This window comes from Nesoenas mayeri (assembly GCF_963082525.1).
Source record: "Nesoenas mayeri genome assembly, chromosome: 26".
In the NCBI taxonomy this organism is placed as follows: domain Eukaryota; kingdom Metazoa; phylum Chordata; class Aves; order Columbiformes; family Columbidae; genus Nesoenas; species Nesoenas mayeri.
In genome coordinates, this window is record NC_137552.1 from 3,857,262 (window position 1) to 3,878,693 (window position 21,432).

The 21,432-nt window shown below is 45.6% G+C and overlaps 1 protein-coding gene across 2 annotated transcripts in view; it reads right to left on the reverse strand.

The window, feature by feature from the left end:
• Positions 1-2,209: 2,209 nt before the first annotated feature.
• The window catches only part of NPEPPS (aminopeptidase puromycin sensitive), a 28,259-nt gene continuing 9,036 nt past the window's right edge, over positions 2,210-21,432 (reverse strand). The window contains exons 3-24 of one of the 2 annotated variants that reach the window (XM_080359856.1): positions 17,269-17,346; positions 16,286-16,407; positions 15,281-15,388; positions 14,785-14,985; positions 14,365-14,461; positions 14,226-14,259; positions 12,775-12,889; positions 12,058-12,222; positions 11,451-11,555; positions 11,082-11,142; positions 10,442-10,551; positions 9,846-9,909; positions 9,371-9,510; positions 8,829-8,963; positions 7,785-8,004; positions 7,023-7,165; positions 6,245-6,301; positions 5,670-5,777; positions 5,243-5,398; positions 5,090-5,137; positions 4,649-4,753; positions 3,510-3,618 (exon numbers count right to left, since the gene is read on the reverse strand). In XM_080359856.1, the coding sequence (XP_080215982.1) occupies positions 4,685-4,753; positions 5,090-5,137; positions 5,243-5,398; positions 5,670-5,777; positions 6,245-6,301; positions 7,023-7,165; positions 7,785-8,004; positions 8,829-8,963; positions 9,371-9,510; positions 9,846-9,909; positions 10,442-10,551; positions 11,082-11,142; positions 11,451-11,555; positions 12,058-12,222; positions 12,775-12,889; positions 14,226-14,259; positions 14,365-14,461; positions 14,785-14,985; positions 15,281-15,388; positions 16,286-16,407; positions 17,269-17,346 (2,336 nt within the window). In that variant the 3' untranslated portion in view covers positions 3,510-3,618; positions 4,649-4,684. Of the gene's footprint in view, positions 3,619-4,648; positions 4,754-5,089; positions 5,138-5,242; positions 5,399-5,669; positions 5,778-6,244; positions 6,302-7,022; positions 7,166-7,784; positions 8,005-8,828; positions 8,964-9,370; positions 9,511-9,845; positions 9,910-10,441; positions 10,552-11,081; positions 11,143-11,450; positions 11,556-12,057; positions 12,223-12,774; positions 12,890-14,225; positions 14,260-14,364; positions 14,462-14,784; positions 14,986-15,280; positions 15,389-16,285; positions 16,408-17,268; positions 17,347-21,432 lie in introns of both variants that reach the window. The other variant, XM_080359855.1, reaches the window with a different exon arrangement.

A 21,432-nucleotide genomic window follows, 5' to 3' on the forward strand; every position in this document is an offset into this window, starting at 1 on the left:
AAGGGGAGAGACAATTAAAGGATTTCATACAAATCTGGCCTCCGTAGCAATGAAAGCCCGAAAAGCCGGCGCAGATTGGGATAAGCGGGACTGCAGACTCAGCTCCGCTCGGGCTGGGAACGTGAGCGAGGGAGCTGGTTTCCTCCTCATGGCCATAAATGGCATACGCAGAATTCACGTTACTGCAACAGGCGCAGGAACCGGGTGAGAAACGCTGGAAAGTTGCTGTTCTGTGGGACAACGGGAGAACCGGGTGGGTACTCGGGGTTATTTCGGCACGTGAAACGTGATCGGGTTCTCCTTCCCGAGCCCGTGGAGGCTGCTCGGTGCCTTTCTCAGAGCCCAACGCAATTTCCGCACGACAGGAGCTGTGATTTTGTCTCCATCCAGGGCTGAGCAGACACTCACTTGCTATGGGGGATGATTTCCAAGCGCTTTAGTGTCTTTGGTCTTAAAATAACTTCACTTTTCTTTCCCATTTAGGTCCCTGTAAAGGAGAAATCAATGAGTGAAATCAACCCAGCGCAGCTCCGCGTCCTCTTTGCCTCCACGTTTTGGCACACACGTGTGTTTTCCCCACACGTTTTCACTTGAACGTCAATAATTTTACCCCTAAAGCACAAATGTAGCTCTTCTGTAATAAAAGCAAAACTCTGAAAGAGCCCAAGAGTAAAGACCCCCCGGCATTTGGGGCAGCAAACAATGTCTGTCCAGACGCTGCATTCCATGTACACTACGTAAAATTGTAGCCTGAAATCTGGTATTTTGGGGAGTAAACCCGATTTGCAAGCTCTTGCCCAGCTCATTCTGCATCCACATGGCGTGTTTATGCCTTCTCTGACACATTCTATATTATTCTATCCCATGTGTAAGAGTCTTGAGAACATCAAAGCAACGACTGTAGCCAGGGATGTGTATTTTGTTGCAGAGGGTTCACACATGCGATTGTTATTAATTTCAATGGTGGGGCCGCTTCCCGGGCTGTGTCAGCAGCAACACTGGATCCATATCGTCCCCCAGTCCCCACCCACCGCGGTTCCTCCCAAAACAGCTGAAAAACCTCCGTTTCCAGCTTATTTTGGTGTCGCGGGGCCAAACGCGGTGCAGTTGCCCAACCGTTCCATACCAGCACAGCATCAAACTGGTTTCCTATCAGCTCCCGGTCTGGATTTCAGCTGCTTTTGTTAGTTTTACTGAAAAGCAAACAAATGGATGTGTTGAGATTTCCTTAAAACTCAATTATCTAAAGCTGATGGGGTAGGAAATGACACATTTGAAACTGCAAATCTCATCCGATCAGATTTGACACAGAAACCAGAGAAAGGGAAGAAAGAATGGGTCGAGTTTTCTTTAAATGGGTTTTAACTTGAGTAGATAGCGTTAAAAGCCAATTTCTGTCGGTCGGGACACCGCGCCGCACGAATACGCCCAATTCTGGGCAATATCCTTAATAATCTCGCCCACTCCAACTTCTGTTCTGGTCCTGAGCTCCAGCAGAACAAAAGATGATTCCGCATTAAGCGGCCAAACCCCAAAGGTACTTGCAGGAGGCTTTAAAACCGCGTTTCTGTGCGGGAGGGGAGCCGGAGCCCGGCTGCCGCGACCATTCAGTTTGCTCAGCGACCACGAGCCTGTTGTTTTTGTCGCTCTCATGCCATTGGCATTGTTCGGAGGCACCGCAGCGTCGCCGCGGCCGCGCTCCCGCGCGTTTCACCCGGCGCGGGGCAGAATCGCAGCGCCGCGCGGTATTTTGTCCGTGTGCAGGAGGCAGAAGAGACGGCGGTGCTGACGGCTGGAAATCCAGCGGGAACGATGGGACGAGCACAAGTCGCGTTTCGGTCGCGTTTCTGAGCGTACGACCCAAACGGGCCCGTTTTGGCGCGTCCCTGCCCTGGCCCATCGCAGCGGCGTTTGCACAATAAACTATTCCCTCTCACAACGCTCCTCAGCTTCCCAGGCGTTTTGTTTAATACAAATTGCTTTGTTTAATAGAAATTTGCTTTTCCACCTGTTTTTTCCCCCCCTTTACCTTCCGTATTCCGTCCAGGTTAGTTCTTTAGCGCTCGACTACAACGTTGCTGCAGATTCCAGCTCCCCAAGCCCCAAACCCACCGCAGGACGTGGAGAAGCAGCTTTTCGGCTCCTGGGAGCTCCGGGTCCTTTGGCCGCTCGTTCGGGCTTCGAACAGAACACAAGATGGGGCCATGAGTTTCACATTGACATTTTTATTAACGCCAACTGTTTTAATTGTGGTTTGTTTTTGTTTCGTTGTCTTTTCTCTTTTAAACAATAGCACAAAAATGTTTCAGGGAAGCAGTCTGACAGTTAGTCTGATGACCTTCTGAAATACAGTTAAGCCACACCAAATACGAATTCCTGTTAAATTTAAAAAAAAATAATAATAATATATATATGGAACTCCAACCTTGGTATTAGAGGGTGTTGTGTCTGGTTAGTAGACGCTGCTTTGTGGAGGAAATGATGGCACACAGCTTAGACTTCATCAGCACGCCAGTCATCACTAATTTAAGGCTTCTGAATCAAATTACCATCAACATCACAGAAAGGAACGAAAAGCTAGAGCTGCTACGGCCATGAGGAGATCGAACAAGCTGCATCTTTTAGACAAGTGACGGTGTCTTGAAGAGAAGAGACCTGCCCTGACAGCAGCGGGACAGCGGTTATCTCCCCATCTGCATGCAGTTTGAGGGTGCGATTCAGTTAGGAAAAAGAAATAATAATCATAAATCGCATGAATCTTTCTCTTATTTAATGTGGCTATGGAAGATGTTTCCTTACAATTCTGTTATCTCTAAGAAGGACATCAGCGAGTGGAACCGAGGAGAAAAACCGAGGAGCAACAGAACATTTGTCTCTTTGCTGAGAGGTAACACAAGAGGGAGGGAACCTACTGTCCTTGGCTGGGGGTGCGGGAGCAGCTCCCCAAAGCCTCGCGCAGACTCTACGTTACACCAGCTACCTGCCTGTCCAGGGACCTGTTCCCAACGCTCGGGGCATCGACCCGTTCCTGCCCCAGACCCTCCGCTAAATTCCGCTGACCTAGAAACCACTGGGCTCCTTTTGTTTTTGGAGGGGAGGGTGTAAAAAACCAGAACATCTGTCAATAAGAGTGTCAGGAGGGAGGTGTTAAATATTGTAACCACTGACAAGGCTTGAGGAAGTTTCACAGTTTTGTTATGTTCTATTTTATTACTATCATATTTACAGATTTTTTTTTCTCTCTCTCTCTCGCTTTTCTTTCTTTTTGTTTTGTTTTGTTTTTTTGCTGAATTGCTGATAATTTCAATAGGATTTTAAATCTGGAGTGTGAGCAGGAACCAGTTAACTACATTCATTGTCCAATCCCCATTGGTTTGAGAAAAAGACTCCAAATTCTTGGCATGTGAATCGGCTGTCGGGTCGCTCCTCCCTCTCTCCCCATGAGGCGGCAGCAGGACCGGGGGCTCACACGGCGGCCGGGGGGGCCTTGCGCTGCAGGAAATATTGGTGGATGTTGTCGGCGTCTCGTTTCAGCCAGGCCGCGTTCAGCAGGATGTTCTCGCAGCACTGCTGGACAGTGCGTTCGGCCGACGGGGCCGGGTGGCTCTCGAAAAAGGCCTGTGGAAAAAGCACACGACCATCCCTAAGTTCTTAAGTGGCCAAATTCCCCGGGTTATACAGAAATCTGGTGAATTCTATGCTTTGTCTGACTATGGTTTGTGTGGTTTGCTCCCACCGACACCGCAGGTGATGTTCTCCCTTAACCTGCTGTGCTGGCTGGAGGGGGGGACCAGCTATTCCTTTTATACACATAGTTTTCGAGAGCTGCTTTTGCTGCTGGGCAGATTTAATTAACAGAATCAACAACTGATTATTTTTCATTATTTTTCCATTTTCTAAGTGCCGTGTCACAGGATCCCAGAATGTCAGGGGTTGGAAGGGACCTGGAAAGCTCATCCAGTGCAATCCCCCCATGGAGCAGGAACACCCAGATGAGGTTACACAGGAAGGTGTCCAGGCGGGTTGGAATGTCTGCAGAGAAGGAGACTCCACAACCCCCCTGGGCAGCCTGGGCCAGGCTCTGACACCCTCACCAGGAACAAGTTGCTTCTCAAATTTAAGTGGAACCTCCTGTGTTCCAGTTTGCACCCATTGCCCCTTGTCCTGTCCCTGGTTGTCACCAGCAGAGCCTGGCTCCATCCTCCTGACACTGCCCCTTTCCATATTGATCCCCAGCAGTGAGTCCCCCCTCAGTGTCCTCTTGTCCAGCTCCAGAGCCCCAGCTCCCTCAGCCTTTCCTCACACGGGAGATGCTCCACTCCCTGCAGCATCTTGGTGGCTGCGCTGGACTCTCTCCAGCAGTTCCCTGTCCTTTGGAACTGAGGGGCCACAACTGGACACAATACTCCAGGTGTGAAAAAGCCACGTTTGCACAAAGCAGCCCAAACGCCACGTCTTGTCCTGTCCCGTCCTCGCTGCCAGGGCCAGCAAGTGGCACTTAGAGATTAACTCCGTCCCTCACTGGGAGGCAACGAGCGAGCAGCAAATCAAGTGGGTATTTCTGGATACTTGGAAGAAGACGAGAGCGGAAGCCTAAGGCCGGTTTGCAAAAGCATTTGTCAAGGCATCAGGTTTCTCAGCGTTCTACCTCAGTCGCGTAATGACCTCCAAGCACCAGCAGCTCTCAAGGGTTTCGCTGAATATTCTCACATTTCTTCCTCCAGAATGGACAAGATCGACCGGCTGTGAACAGCTGAGAAACCCGCACAGGGGCGGCCGCGGCTCTGAACACGACGATCGGTTGATGGGCGGGGGTGTTCACACGAGGGAGCTCTACCCAGGGTTTGGCACATCACCCCCCGCTAACGCACGGGACAAGGTGACACGGGGACTCGCACACACGCGCTCACATAACTCAGCCCACAGCAGCGCAACACCGGGACACAACAGTCAAAACAGAGGCAGAGCCACAGTCTGAAACCAAAACCCACGTAGAAACTCACGGCTCTTCCATCAAGTGCTAAGAGTGTAGAGCACGCCACGTTTGTCACAGATTAAGTTAATTGCTTCTTTAATTAAAATTTCTTACCTTAACTTCTGCGGCCATTTTATCATTTGCAAATCCATCCACTGTTAGCTGAGGGAAGAAACATTAACCAAGGGTGAGCGTTTAGTATTTCAAATACAGCAGTTTAGTTTTGCTCACCTACGTGACCGGGGCTTTTCTCCCAGCTGCACGTACCTTTATTAGTCTGGATATTAAGAATCCACCTTGGTATCGATTATAAAGTTCTTCCCAATTGTCCCTTACAAATTTCCAAGCAGCTTTCCTGCCCTGCTTGCTGCCTCCGGCTACTCCGCCAATGACGGACACAGTGTCCTGGGGACGTACCTCTTCCTGCAAATGAAAACGTACACAACTATTCAAGACTGTTTCAACATAAACAGCAGGTTGGTTTTATGCATTTCCACCCTAAATTGGATTTATACATTTCTACGCCTCATCTGTCAATGTTTTCCCTCCACAATATTTAAGACACGGCTCAAAGATTTGATGGTTAAGACTGTTCCTCCTATTCTAGCGCATCCCAGCGCTCTGTCACCGAGTGCTTCGAGCACACTCATCGTTCTCACGGGGTAAGGAAGCAGCAGCTTTTCCAATAACTTACTGAAAGTGCAAAGGTGAGAACTTTTTGAATCAGTTCTGGCTGCGAGATGGCTCCAAGAACCCGTTCAATTCGGTTCTTCTCCTCCTGCATGTCCGCTTGCTTGTGAAGCTTCAAAGCCAAAGTGAATAACGTTAGCGCACGGTATTAAACGCACTCCTGAACTTGCTGCGTACACTAGAGCTCTGGATTAATCTTCAAGCTTAATATGTGACGAACAAAACCGGTTCATGAATCATCCTGCAGCTATCAGCATTACGGACCTCATTACACGTACATCACAAGTACCATTAGGAATAAACTGATCTTCACCACTGCTTAGATAAGGTCAAGTAGGACCGTGCCTCCAAGCACTGGCAAATAATCCTGATAAAAAGAGACGGAACAATCCACTAGATGGCAATTTCACACCACACACGGAGCAGGGAACATCATCATGGAGTTCCTGCATTCACATGGTCTGTAGAACATCAGGCTGAGCCTGTTTGCAGATAAACTACCTCTTAGAGGAACTTGTAGGGTGGAATGTTTAGCTTTTCATGGGGTAAGCTGGCAATGTTAACAAAGAGAGCGCTCACCTTCAGCATAGTGTCTAAAGTTGTACTGTCTCCATGCTTCAAAATAGTTACATACACCTAAGAGCAGAAACAAGGAATGTCCTTTAAAACTCACGCTTTCAGAAATGCAACAGTCGATTTCTACATATTTGGGTCAGGTTTCCAATAAGCAAGCAGATCTGGAAGATAGAAACACTGATCCCATCTGTGTTTTAAGACTGGATTTTAAACATTCACCAACTCCTTTACCTCTTCCTCAACTTCAGTGTGATTTTGGTAATTTCGACCACAGCAAAACGCCCGACCAAGAAATCTCTGTACCCCACAACATGTAGCTAGTGAGTGCATCGCATCCACCTGGATGTTGTGCTCCTCCCTGGTCCCTGCACTTCACCAGAGCTTTGAAACCTGGAGCACGTGGGCTGGTCACGGGTGGATGGGGATGAGGAGTCAGCTCAGGTCCAGCACTGCACTTCAATATTGTCTTCAAACCCCAAAAAAGCAGCACAATCCAGAGCTGGACTGTGGCAGTTAACGCAGATACAGCCGAGCTAATTAGTTCTGATGAAGTATTGGCCATGGCAGATGAGGCTCACTTGACTCAGGAAGCACAGGGATGTTTGTATCACGCTTCCCAGTATAATTTTCTTCATAACTGGACTTATCCAAGCCCCCACCATCTCTGCCAAAACCAGTTGTCCTCACAGCTCCACACTGGTTCCCTCTACCTTCCCTATTCTCGCAATTACAATAAGCAAGTGGGGACAGTCTTTTAGAACCGACATTCCCAGCAACCTACAGGACTCCTCAGGTCGGCTGACAGAATGTGTTTTCCTTCCACGTGATCCTTAAATCGGCGTCGGGCTTCCTCTAGCGTTGCCTTGTGCCCGGCTTTGCCCAGTTTGCCCAAGACCAGACCTCTCAGAAGGGCATCTAGGTGACCTGAAAAGTGAGCAGGAGGGAAAATATAACTATTTGGAGACACAGTTCAGCAATTAAATGAAGCGTTCTTCCAGTCAGAGTGATCAGGGAAGAGCTGTGTAACGGTCCTTCCACGTGCTTGAGGATATCTAAAGAAACTAGGCCTTTTCCCACGCTCCTTGGTGCCAACTGGAGAATACGTTGATTATTTTTAAGGCAGGAGGGTCAGAAGATGATTGTGGCCCAAACACAACAGGCCAGGCCTGTGACCTGAGCTGGGTCAGTAATATTAACCATTCGCATCTATAACAGGGCTGAGTAGGACAAGTAAACATGCACAACCATGGCTTTCCATCCCTGCAGTCTAATAAGTTTCATGCACTCCTACAAACGCAAAGCTAGAGCAGAGAATTTTTATCAATCAGTGACCAGCTAGGGGCAAATTTTACCATTTTATCTTGTGTTCCATAGAGGGTTGTTTTGGGGGTTTGGGACTGTCTGTTTTTCAGTACAGAAACACCCCTGAATGCCTCCTTCAGATTCCTCTTCCTCCCTTCTCTCCCCTTTCCCAAAATCGTGATGGTTTATTTACACGAGTTGTTCAAAACCACTACTGGATTTCACAGCAGAAGTTTCCTACCCTCTCCAGGTTTGGGGTCCCATCCCAGTCTCTCCCCTATGGGTGAAAAGACATCTTTCACGAACACCTGGATTTCCTCATAGAAGTCGGTGTGGGACAGGAGCGTGGAGAGGATGCCCAGGTTACAGCTCAGGTCGCTCCACACCGTGTAATTGGGCTCATTCACAAAAGCTTCCATGACCTTTAGAACCTCTACAGTGCTAATGATTCCAGCTCGGGCCTGAGAGAGGAAAAGACACAGATTAATCTTCCTTCCAAACAGAATTAAAGATGTTTAATAGCTCATCGTGTTATTTTACAGTCTTCCCAGTTCATCTTGCACGTTATTTTCTGTCGGGGTTCTGCTGAGGTGAATTAACAGCAGTGGAAGCACCTGGGCCGTCTGCTCACACACAGGTAAGCGCTTTACAAGGACACTTCTCTATAATTATAAACACATTTTGCAAACAAGAAAAGGAAATTAAATGACTTAACAGAGTTGCAGCAACGTTGGCAAGAAAAAGCAAAACCCCAGAGTTATTCTCAGCCAGATACGACACCCACCGAACTTACTCTAGCTAAAAACTCTAAAGATTTAGAGATTTCATTTTGCTCTTCATTAAATTGAGAGTGTAAAAACTGCAAAAGGGATTTTTGCTTCGTGCTTGCCATGAATTAATACAAGAAGAACTGCCTTTCCACCTCTGCTGGGAAAACTTCACATTAACCGCTTCACAGCATCACAAAGACAGTTCTACGCTTGATGCTGAAAGTATTTGATAAAGTCATGGAGGGGATCATTAGAATATCCTTATTTTGATGAGTTACAAGAAGGAAGTTCTCAAACAATTTGTAAAAAAAGCACCCCTACAGAAAACAGTGCAATGGGAACTATAGCCAGATCGCTTCTATAGGGTTTAAATCTTGTCATATAAGTTAGAACTTGCCAGGCTCATCGCTGTATGTGGCACTTTGGCCTCAAGAAACTGGGGGTGGCTCTTCAGACAGGGATTTCTGCAGTTTTTGTAGCTCTCGCTGTTAGACGGAGAGCAAAGCGTCGCTTACCAGAGAGAAGAGATCGTTCTGCAGGCCCAGCCTGTCCACGGGCGGTAGGGAGAGGTCTTTGATCGCTGGTATTAAACTCTCCAGCATGTCAGGGCTGTACTGGGTACGGTAGAACCCTACTGTGCCAAGGTTTAACTGAAATGGACCAGAAGAGGAAAAGAATTAAGAGTAAAGAACAAATAACCATTTTTTAAAACAATTTTTGAACCACTAGAAATTTCTCAAAGCGTCATAGGTCGGAGAAGTCAGTCGCTATCATTTAAATAACAGAAATCGTAGGTAAGGAAGAAAGGCTTAAGATTTCAAAGAAGAAATGATGACTAAGAAACGAGAGAGAGCTGACCTAAAGAAACAGAGGCTACAATTAAAACCAGGAGCAAGGAAACTGCACTGAATTAGGGTAGTTGTGCACTGAGAAGATTAAATGCAGGAAACTGAAGGTTCTGGGGGTGGGAAGAGAAGAGGAAAATGAAATACAAGGGAACATGATGGTGACAATTGAAGTTATTCCCAGTGATACTTTCCCCTTTGTGAGAACTCACCTTCACCCACTGGTCTGGTTTGACATCTTTCAAAACCAAGGTGAGCTCTGGTTTGTCCATCAATATTTGCATTTTGGCACACGTGGGGTCGTCACTTGTACAAATACTTATGGGCACCATCCACATGGGAAAATCCTCCCCTAAGAGAAGAAGCACCAAAAAGGCCTAAGGAAAAAAACCTACATGCACAGCACTGAGAAACTCGGCCTGACGTTAGGACAAGTTGCAGCAGCGGTTTAAGCAAGGTTACTTATCTTTAAATCTAAAAAAGCACAAATCTGAAGGGAAATGAGTTAAAAATGCAAGGAGGACATGGAAACCACACATGCAAGAAGACACAACCGTAGATTTTCTAAAGTTTTAATGAATACTTCAAGCACGCAGAGCTCCTGGCTGCTCTGCAGCGATTTCACCTCTCCAAATTGCTGCCATGGCGTGAAAAGCAAAGAACAACCGGCTCCTGTGCTCATCTTACCAGTATATGGTCCGCTGGCACAGAACTTCTTCTGGACTAACTTCAACACTTTGTCATCTTCTTGCTGAGAGACAAAAAGGAATAATAAGGAATTATCAGAAGATCTGATCTCAGCTTCTGTGTATCACAACACATTCATGTGTCCTCTGTTAAATGGAGTAGCTTGTAATCTGTTCTGGAAAGAGGAGCTACCTCGAGAATCATTCCAACGCATTTAGTACTGTTAAAACATACATGCCCTGTTTCTCATTTACGTTTGTTGTCTGATTTCAGCTTCCAGCCAGCAATCCTGTCCCTGCCATCCTGTAGAATAAACACGGTTAAACCCGAGCGAGCAGCAAAACATGCGGCCAGGGGAGCCGGGGCAGAGATTCCCCCAGCAAACAGCAAAGAATTCCATAGTCCTTGCAGCAGGTTCCTCGAGTGAGCTGCAATTCCCCTCCCTCCACAGATTTGTCACCAAACAACCCCCCTGTACGGCCTCCTGATCCCAAATTATTTCTTAAATGACAAGATACTACTAAAATTGACCCTAAAACACAGCAAAAGGCAGAATTTTTGCTCCAAAGTGCTGAAGAACACAGGGTTATATTTACCTGTTCGGCTTCCACGTAAATGAGCGGAAATCCCATCTGTTTGGTCCACGTGTTCATCACAGCAGCGATGGGTTTCCCGCTGGCTTTTTCCAGGCTCTCCCAGAGATCCTCTGCGGAACAAAACGGAGTGAGGAGGAGCGGGACACATGCGACACTGCTGAACACCCTCCATGGGCACTAGGGGTGGGAGCCTCTATTATTATTATCATCATTATTATTATCATTATCATTATTCCACTTCACCCTTCACATTTTGGCTTGTGTTTTTATTGAATTGTAACATACGGCAGGCAAAGTAAATAAATTGTTTAAACCACTCATGGGGAAGAGAGGGGAGAAAGCCTCTTTGCTACTAAAACAATGCAATTGATCCACGTTGTGATAAAGTATAATAAATATGAGCATTAAATATTCACGGTAAGCAGAAGAACGTTTTCCCTTGATTTTTCATGTAATAAGCCAAAAGAGTTGGGTGAACATGGGCTGGTTGTGGCTGGTAGAGCACGATGCACATTTCTGCCCGATGCAGAAAAAGGGCTCAAATAAAGAAAGTGCTGTGAGCTGTCAGACACCCACTTTAGCACGAAAAGTTTTGCCTTCAGAAATCAATATTATCAATCACATAACAACCAGCAGTTACCTGTAGCGGCGTTCTTCTGCTGGAACTTCGTTAAATACAAATTCATTCCTTTCCGAAAGTCCTGGGAACACACAATGGAATCTGTAATGGCACCAGAACCGAGTCCTTTCTATCCTCCCTCTGCGCTGCGTTTATGTTCAAAAATCAGCCACGACATCTTAGGATCAGTATGTACAACTGGGACTCCCTTCATATTTTCCCACTATCTTATTTTGCCCAGGTGAATTCAAATAGAGCCCAAATTGGAGAAGAGTTTTCAAAATATAGAAAACACAGATTTAAATATTTTTTTTTAAAAACAGTATTTTTAGCTGAAAAAAGAAAAGATTTTACAATCTACGTTTGGCTTTTTAACAACAACCATTTTACCTCATCGCCAATGTAGTCGTGTAGCATTCGGATCACAGATGCACCCTTGCTGTAAGAAATAGCATCGAATATTTCATCTACTTCGGAGGGATGGCCAACACTAACCTGTGGTAAACGGGATAATTAACAGTGAGAACTACTTTAAATGCCAGAAGATTTTGATTTGGCTTGTTCTAGTGTTTAAGGAATTGACATTTCCCACTGAAGAAAGCACAGGTGTATCCATCACTAAATTGTATTAGTGGAATCTCTGCACCTAGTCAATTAAACTTTGTCATGTATGGCTGGGTTAGAATTGGTTTATAGGTTAAAAATACTTTAATTAAGCTTTTGCTATTTAATCAAATAGATTTGGGGATTTTGCTTCAGTCCTTTGGTTCAACACTGACCCGAAAGCAAAAAAACCCAACTAAACAAAACAAAAAGAATCAGTGGAAGTTGTTTAATTCTGGGACAGGGAACAATAAATACTCGGGAAATGGAACCTTAGATTTTCCTTTGCATTGTGAACGACTGCAAAGTTCCCTTTTTCCTTAATAGGAAAAAAGCTTATGCAGAGCTGACAAGGCAAAAAAGGGAGAGAATCAACAGCAGAGACAGAACTCACTTCAATAGGGTGACTGTTGTCTAAGGCATCGAGCTCTTGGGCTCGCGTGTAATCGGCAGAAACAAACTGGGTCCAGATGTCATACTCGGGGAAGCAGTGATCCACACACAGGTACTCGATCCAGGAGGCAAAGCCTTCGTTCAGCCACAGGTGGGTCCACCATTCCTGGGGAGACAAAACACAGAATCAACCAACATTCCAACAGCTTCATTTAACCAGGAATAAGTCAACAGCAAAAATAAGCTGCTACTGGCCTACTTTAGTACATTCAGATAGGGGTTTCCTCCGTATATCCCAATTAATTTGTGTGAGTTACTACTGAGCAACTTTTCAGCTCCCAGACTAGAATAATTTGCCGTGATACGTCTGCTCGGTATGAAAACCCAACGGATCGTGCCGACCGGATTGGAAACAGCGGATTACTGCTTCAAAGGAACCTGACGAGCCAAAATAACCTCCAGCTCTGACCAGGACAATGTTCAAACAACTGAACATCACGTATCTCAAAGGTCTTTTCCAACCTAAGCGATTCTATGATTGTACAGAGAAGATCTAGGGATGCTTCTAAAGAACACGCTGGTAAAGAAGAAAGTGGTAATAAAGCACTATTTAAATGCTTCTTTTTTTTTATATTAAGCATAGCATGCCTGCTATAAAGGGAACACATGAAATAACAGATGATGTGAAGCACATAAAGAAAACGTAATGATTACATACCATGGTCACAAGGTTTCCGAACCACTGATGGGCAAGTTCATGTCCCACAACCAGAGCAACCCACTGGCGAGAGGAAGAACAGGAATTTTTGGGGTCAATGAGCAACGCGGTCTCCCTGTATTCAAGAGAGAAAGAGAACTGAACAGAGTGGTACGTGCCTAGGGAAAAAATGCAAGCAAAAGAAGGTTAAATTACCTAAGCAAGCTAAAAAGTGGTCAATACAACTGAAAAAACAAAGAAGCTATTTCAGTTTAGCCATTATTTTGGTAAGTTCCACAGCTGTTGGAATGCTTTGGAGCAAGAATTCCTTACGGCATGCAAGAAAAGTGCAGAAAGGCAGGCAGGAACGAGAAAGTGCATCCTTTAGTTATAAAATAGCTCGGCTACAGGATCTAGGAACCTTAATTCTAACTGCTCTTGCACAACCAGCCGTGTTCCACTTGTCACTGCACTCGCACACGCGTGTACAGGCTTGCACACACACTCACACACACGTGTACACACTTGCACACGCTTGCACAAGCACTGACATACACAACCTATGAACACTCCAGGGCTTGGCAGATCAGTCACTTAAAGAACTGCTGGACTGAGGCAACTCCAAGGGGCAAAACCTGCATCTCGAAGTAGAGACGGTGCCCAAATCTGTCCCCAAAGGGATAAGGCAAATGTGCCAAACTAAGCACAAGGGGGGACAAATTAACAGCACAATTAAGAAAGGTTTCCAAAAATTCTGCTCATTCAGGATTTTTTGGGGTTTTTTTGCCCCACAGGGAGTAAAATATCAGATTCCATCAGAATTGCGATAGGCAAACATGAAGATTTTAAACCGGGACTGGAATTTCCATGTCAAATTTGTAAGGCCAAATTAAAAGTTCAGCAGAAGAAATTCAAAGTATTTCGAGATTTGAAGTGCAAAGCTTACAAGACCAATATCGTACAAAATGATGGAAAATCAGTGAGCGCGGATAATGTAATAATATCAAGCAAAAGTGTGAAAGCTTGATTAGATGAACAACAAAAAATAAAACTGAAAAGGAAGGCAAGTTAAGCTTTTTTGCTTTACTCATATCCACATGGTTATACTGTGGTTGCTAAATTTACCAACTTGCCTACGACATAAAATATGAAACTCCCCCAGCTGTGGCAGTGAGTACGGAGCTTTTACAGGGGAAAAAGTGGCCAGGAAAAGTTCTCGTGCAGAACAGGCAGCGCTGCCAGACCCTTCAACACCTCCCGCCCCGGGACGCGGCGCTAACGGCTCATTCTTGCCTTCCCGAGACCTGCGCAACAACGTACGCTGCTGCAGGAGTCCAAATCATCCAAACCCAAGCAGGAGTTGAAGGTATTTGCTCAGCCTTATTTGGGATGATACCTCCCTAAAACTAATGCGATTACGTCCAAGAATTAGTGAATAAAGAGGGGGGAAAGACAGTATTTTAACAGCATACCTATAAGTAACAAGGCCCCAGTTCTCCATGGCACCTTTATAAAATAAATACAAAGGTTTATTGATATTGATACACACCTCTTCCTAAATGTTTAAAATTCAAATAAAATACAGGTCATCAATAAAGCGAGTTACTTTACCAGCAGCAAAGTCTGCAATAGCTATGAGATCAATTTTAGGAAGAGGGTAAGGAACATTGAAGTAATCCTTATAAAAAGGCAGAGTTTTAGCAGCAACCTGTAAGAAACAAGAGGAGAAATGTTACCTGGGAACAATTAGCAAAACTTGCAAACTGATGACTGAAAGTAGCCTAAAAAGTAGCGTACAAGTTTTCTTCCAGTAGCCCCATTTCCAGCTCCCAGAGCACAACGGGTTGGAAAACTCCCACCCCTTTTTGCTCCCAGCCCGCCCGCTGGTGCTTCTCAGCATCTTTGGACCAAATCTACATCACTGAAATGGAATTAAACCCTATGGTTTTGGCATTGTACACATTAGTTTATCCACAACTGAAATTCTGCTTAGTACCAAGCCTAGTGTCTCCAAGCCCTGAGCGCATTTACCTCTAGCGCAAACTTTCCTTGTTCCGCTTTGCCCACCGGCGTGTAAACGCGCACCAGGACGCCGTCCAGGGATCTGGCCTCCACAAAGTCATACTCTCCCACCACGAACGCCACGAGGTACGTCGACATGATGGGCGTGCGAGCAAACTTCACTTCCACCAGGTTCTCGTCGTCCGGGTACGGCTTCCGGTCAATGACGTTCTTCCAAAATGAAAGGGGAGCAGTTAGTTTCATGGAAGTGAAACCACGTTACACAACACACCCGATTATTTCATCACGGTGAGTCACGCATCTAAAATGAAAGGACAACTTTTATGATTTTATAGAGACCATAATGTGGTTGCCCTCCTAATTAAAGCACCCCATTCTATATGGAGGTGTGCTTTTATAATATTTAAGCGATACTCAATTACTGCAACAGCAACTGAGCACACTAGCTATCAGCTGCTGTCTAAAGTGTGTTACCCACATCCCAACTTGAACATCAAGAACTTACCATGTTTGACAAAGCTACTCTGTCTTTAGGAACCACCAAAGAAATATCAAATGTTGCCTTAATCGCAGGCTCATCCCAGCAAGGGAAAGCTCTGCGAGCATCAGTAGCCTGGAGGAAATAAGAGCATTAAACAAATAAATCACAAGAGATTGTGGCAATAAAACATACACAAAAAATTACAGGTAAGAAATCGGGCGAATGATGGGTGGTCACTGGTGTAGAGCCTCTTCATTGACGCTCTCAACCTCTGCAGTAGTGTTTTATTCATAGTGTGGTAAGTTATTTCACTCTCGGTTTAAAAAGCTGCAGCTGAAAAGCGCTCTGTGCTCTGATGGAATTCTACAATCTGAGCAAAATTTAGCAGAGTCATGAGAGGAGCAAAGCTCAGTCATGTGAGAGCAGAGGGCACCCAGGCATTCACAGCCCAGATGTACAAGACCACCTATTTATATTCTGTCGGCAGACTGCCCCCAAGAAATGTCCTGTTTCTGGGAGGTGAGTGCTCAGGGATGTGATGTAACCAGGCAGATAACTACGAAATTACAATACGGTATAAAATCCTGTCACTGCGTCCAGGGTTTACATAACACCAGCGACAGAATCCAGCTCACAATTTGATGTGGTTAAGATACTGAGATAAAGTCAGTGTCCTGTTAAAAAATTAATATACTCCATAGAGGAAAGTTATATGGAGGTGTACGACCCAATCTAAAGAAATAGCTGTTCTTAAACACTGCAGCTATTGTACATATACAATGCATCACACATCAGCATCATCCTCAGCTGGGGAATTTGCCAAATCCGGAATCCACTGACCTTCAAGTCACAATGTAAAGGCTGCCGTCAGTATTACCCATCCACACAAGGAGCAGGCAGCAAATAATATGGATTTTGGAATTTACCCAAAGGGTACAGGTAAAGCTAGGAAACCGTGTCTTTCTTTCTTCTGAGCATAAATCCTGTATTAAGAACGACACTCCCTGAAAACAGAAACACAGCCCGTACCTCAAACTGAGTGACAGCAGCGTAGCGAGTGTCTCCAGTAGGGGTGGTGTATTTACTTCGGTAAAATCCTTTCATTTTATCATTCAGCTCCCCCACAAAGTCTATCTTTAGCGTCCCCGTCCCTGTAAGAGAAACAGATGGGACATTGTTATTTGCATGTGTCAAACAGAACATTTCTTTGGTCTGGGCCGCTGACCTTCTGAACTCGGACGGCTCCTCAGCTCCTCTCCACTCGTCATTTTTTGGCAGCCCCCCTCCAACCCATCGCTCTCCTTACATAAAATAAGCTCCAGCAGATCAGTGCAGGCCAAGCCAGACTCACCACAGCATCTGAGCATCGATCGGAGGCGAGAGGCTGCTGCAGTGCTCGTCTCGTCTGAACACAATGCAGCGCCACCACAGGTTGAGAAACATGACCTTACAATCCTTACCTTTGAGTAAAGTTTGCAAAAATACAGGATGGCTACTAAGTAATAACAGCACCCTATGGAATTCATTACAAAAGCCGAGATGGGGCACTGGCTGCGTTCAAGCCTGTAAGTCAATTAGTCTCAGGATTTATTCTGCCCTCGATGTCTCAGCACAAAAGGGGAAACCTGATCTCGACCAGAGATCCCACCCAGTGGAACACTGAAGTATTATCACCCTAGAATATTTGTATTTGTCGAGATGAAATAAAACTGCTTTATTCAAACCAAGGAGCTGAGAGGAAAACACATCACCAGCATCTAACACAAAGAGCTTCTGAGCCTCACTCCACATAGCAAGTGGATAATTGGAGTGAGGAGCAAACATGGGCGCTAGTGAAACAACATTTTCAGTTGTAGAGGCTCACAAAGTGAGTTGCAGTGGACAGACTCCTCGGGAGCAGCACATCTGCAGCCAGAGCTCCAGGGAACAGAGTTGTCCTGCTCCAGCTCCTTCGAGCGTGGACACTGAAACATGCGGTTGAGGCAAGAGGAAGGCGTGGAAACAGCTCTTACCTTTCTGGAGAGTACTGGGGAAGGAGAGAGTAACCTTCTCATCCTCATTTTGATAGTTGAACCCTGTAGCGTGTACCTCTGAAACAGAAAAACAGAGCACAGTGTTTGAAACAAGCCCCAGAGACGCTTTTGTAGCTCATGAGCATTTAAAATGAACTAAACCAGCTGAAGACAACACTCTGGAGTTATAGAACAAGTCAATGAAGACTTCAAATAATCCTGAATTATATCAATGCAAGGAACCAAAGCAACGCCAGCCATTGTCAGATTTGCATGTTACATTATCTTGCTTCAATCTCCATTTCCATCAGACCGTACGGCCCAGACTCAAAGCACAAAGTGCTGCGATATGCAGGGGCGGGAACTCTAAGAGAAAAATGTACCACTATATCCACTGCTTCATTACGTGGAATTCTGAATGACAAAGCTTGTTTGAAACAATTCCATTTACAGGATGCCCTGTTTCCCATCCTCATGTACCACTCCACGAATTCAGATATTTGGTGGCAGAAGCAGCCTGAGCGACTCACATGTTCAGCTGGGTTGTTCCATATGTGACAGAAGTAACTGCAAACACATTTTTATTTTTATAAAATGTAAAGTGTTATTTATTCTGGAATAGTATGATTTCAGCCCCAAGTCAGAGCTAATACCAACCTCTGCTCACAGAGAACACAAAAGCAGAAGCTGTATGAATGCATTAGTCTTAACTACTGGTTTCACAGCCTCTGCTCAGCGCTTAATCAGAGTTAACCGCTGTGCTCGGGCACATAACACATAAATACCTCAATAAAACAATCCTGGCTGTAAAAATGAAGAACTTTAGACTACTAGTCTGTACTGAGGAGCTCCAAGATTTTTAAAATCAACTGTAAGAGGCAGAGCAGTTAAACAGAACATGTGCCAAGGACACCAAAATGCCAGCGAGCAACAAAAAGGAAAGGTTCAGATTGTCTTCTAACTCTGTGGAATACCGAGGTGGAAAAAGAGACATTATAAGAGAAGATATTTGGGGGAACAATGCAAACATACAACACGATACTCTGAAATTGGGCTTCCCAGTGACAGGCTGAGCACATGGTTTAGATCCGATGAATTTTGACCCCGGGTATCTTTAGAGTCCAACCGACAGCAAACCTGTTCTGTGACAGCGCTGAGGACCTGGGGCAGAGCGAAGGACTCAATACCTGTCGGCAATGTGAGGCTGCTTGGGAGGAACCCGCTGCTGGGGAACCTGCAGATGCTGAGCGGTGGAAAACCTGAGAAATGCTGATAAAGATCAGAACAAGAACGCAGAAACACGCCCCCCCATGTATCTCAAAATGACCACAGCGAAGCAAAAACATTTGTATCTTTTTACAGCTTCTAATGGAAACAATCTGATACGGAAGACAAACAACACCATGAGTTCAGGATCACGGTTCTAACCTACTGAAACCGAGGAACACAGAGGAATGCGCGTTATGCGGATCTTCTGCCAAAAGCTGACAATGGAGATCGAGTTTCCCCTCCGCCTCCCCAAATGCAAGTCCTACGTGTGTTCCAATTTGTAGCCCTGCTGCTTTATAACCTTTTTAAGCTGGGTTAGGAAAGGCACAGGTAAACAAGGTGAAGACCTGCAGGTTTGGGCTTTGCAACACCCTGGGAAAGCACATTAAACATTGCAGAAAGCAACCTTGTTTCAAAGAACTTCTCAACCTTAATTTCACAGAGTTGGAGCCCAATTACCCTTAGGTTAGAAACAAGGTTACAACAAGTTGTAGTTCAAAGGGGCTGGAAGGAGCCACCTGGGGCAAACACCCACCCGGATCTGCAGCCAAGGAGCCTTGAGAGCGGCCACCGCAACCACCCTGGACCAGCAATTAACACCGAGGGCACCTGGAGCGAGAGGTGACGCTCATTACAGGTTCACAACACGTACTCCGAGGAGCTGGTGTCTACAAGGCTCTTTCCCAGCTCCACGCCAGCGAATTTTGGCAATTCTCAAAGCGGCTGCTTAGACATCAACTTCTGAAACTGCAGAATGTAAGTGGAAGATTCAAAGTCACGTTTTTGTTTTTAAAAAAAACCCTATTCAGTGCTAATAATTTAATCCAGAGCAAAAGAACCACAGAAAACCATCAGCAATGCTTTTTGTTGGAGTTCAAGAGAATTGCTTATAACAAAGATGTAATTGCAGTGAAAGGGTCTCTGGGTTCCTAACGGTGCCGAATACAAAAGCTCCCGAAGAGAACGACACAATTTTGGCAGCCTGCGAACTTTGGAGAGTTTGGCACCGCGAGGTTGCAAGTTAATCACTAGCACATTAGTGCACAGTCTGCACCAAGCCGCATGAGAAAATAAAGAGCTGCTAGCGCTCCGTGTCTTTGGAAAGCATAAAAAAGCATAAAAATCAGACGTAGCGACCCTCCCAAACTGGGAGCGCGACGTATCGCATTTTACAACAGCGTTGACAATGAAGGGCAGCCCTTCTGCAGAGCTCTGCCCGACACTGCACAGTAACCAGATGGAAACGGCAATTAAGGAGCCTGGTTTCTGTATGACACGCTTATAACCGTGGATCGCAGCCAAAGGTGTTAAGCAATGTCAAATGTGTGTGTATTTCCCAGTGAAGACAAAGCCAAGTGTGAGAGAGGGGATTTTTTCGAGCAGCCCTCATTGCAGGGCAGGGAGAAGTCACAGGCAATTAAGGTATGGTGGCTTAATGAAGCTGTGCTCGTCAGCCGAGCTGCAGCGACAGGGTGCGCTCTGCCTGTTCCATTTGCACATTGAACACGTTGGCTTAACCCCTGTCTGTGCTGACACGGCATCACCCCCGAAACACCGACGTGGTCCTCAGAATGTTAATGCTTTCAAGGCCTTTCATGCATTTTCACGTTTCAAACCAGTAGTTGGAAAAGGAGGAGTCAGGAGTATTCTCACATATCAGATATTCCCAAATCGCCCATGCCAACGCAGCCCAAGCCTCCTTAAAAACCCCACCATTAAAAATCCCGTCCTCTCCAGAAGAAAGGATGAAGATGAGCTTTGCTACAACAAAGAAAGGCTTCACAATGGGCCGCAGCAAACGCAGTGTGCTTGGGCAGGACAGGAGGCTTGTTTGTCCCCCCGGCCCCAGCTGTGTGTTCCATCTCTTCCCTTGGCTGGGATCAGGAACACGATCTGTCTCCAAGCTGCTTTTCTTTTGGCTTTCCCCCCTTGTAGAGGCAGTTTGCAGGCAGTGCAGTTTCCTGATCGCTTCCATCAGTGCTGGTGACCTTTTCTTGCTGTTTTTTAAACATCAGCTGCGGCCCTGGTGTAATCAGCATCCACTCCTGTCTCTACCATACTAGGAAAGAAAAGACTAAAATAACGAGGTCTGGCTTAAAATCATTTAAAGGTTGAAGTCCAAATCAAAGTTCACTCAATTATTTCTGCTAAACAAACATCGCTGGGGTTGCTTTTAATTTTCTATGTGGAATTACCAACTACTGCCCTCCGAGCATCTCTAAATTTGAGAAGCTGCTTTAGATTCCCCAGTATCTGAAAAGCTTTCCAAGCAAAAAACAATGCAATTCACTGCCGATGACTCCACCGCAATTTCACAGCTCCTTAGAAAGGGGGATGCACAAGAAGCTCAAGCTACTCAGCATTCACTGAGTATGAAACTCAATCCCCTAAAATTTAGCTTAAGAACCAACTTGCCTTTTCAATTCTTCATTCGGCTGAGCAAACTCAATGGTTTGGACAAAAGCAGCTCAGCACCCGCACACCTCAGCGCTGAGGCTGCACTATGGGCTACGAATGCTAAAAACAAGGTTCTGGGAAAAAACAAGAACAATTGCTCATTAAGATCAGTGGGAGGAGCCGCTCATTACTCCAGCAACAGCACAGTGAGTCTTTGGAGCACTTTGGTCCATGCCAGCGTACCTGGCACCACCGGTAAAGCCACAGCACCCAGTCCCATTCACTGCACCGGCTTCATAACGAAACAGGGAATGCTTCTACTCCAAAGTTCTGTGTAATCAGTCCCTCCTGGTTTATTATTCGCTATCGCTCAATTGCGGAATACGCAGCAGAATTTTTTACTTTGACTTTAAAGCTTCAGAGATCCTCCCTCAGCTTCTTGTCAAATATTGGGCAATAATCTGATTTCCCTGCAAATCTGCATTAAAATTCCAAAGA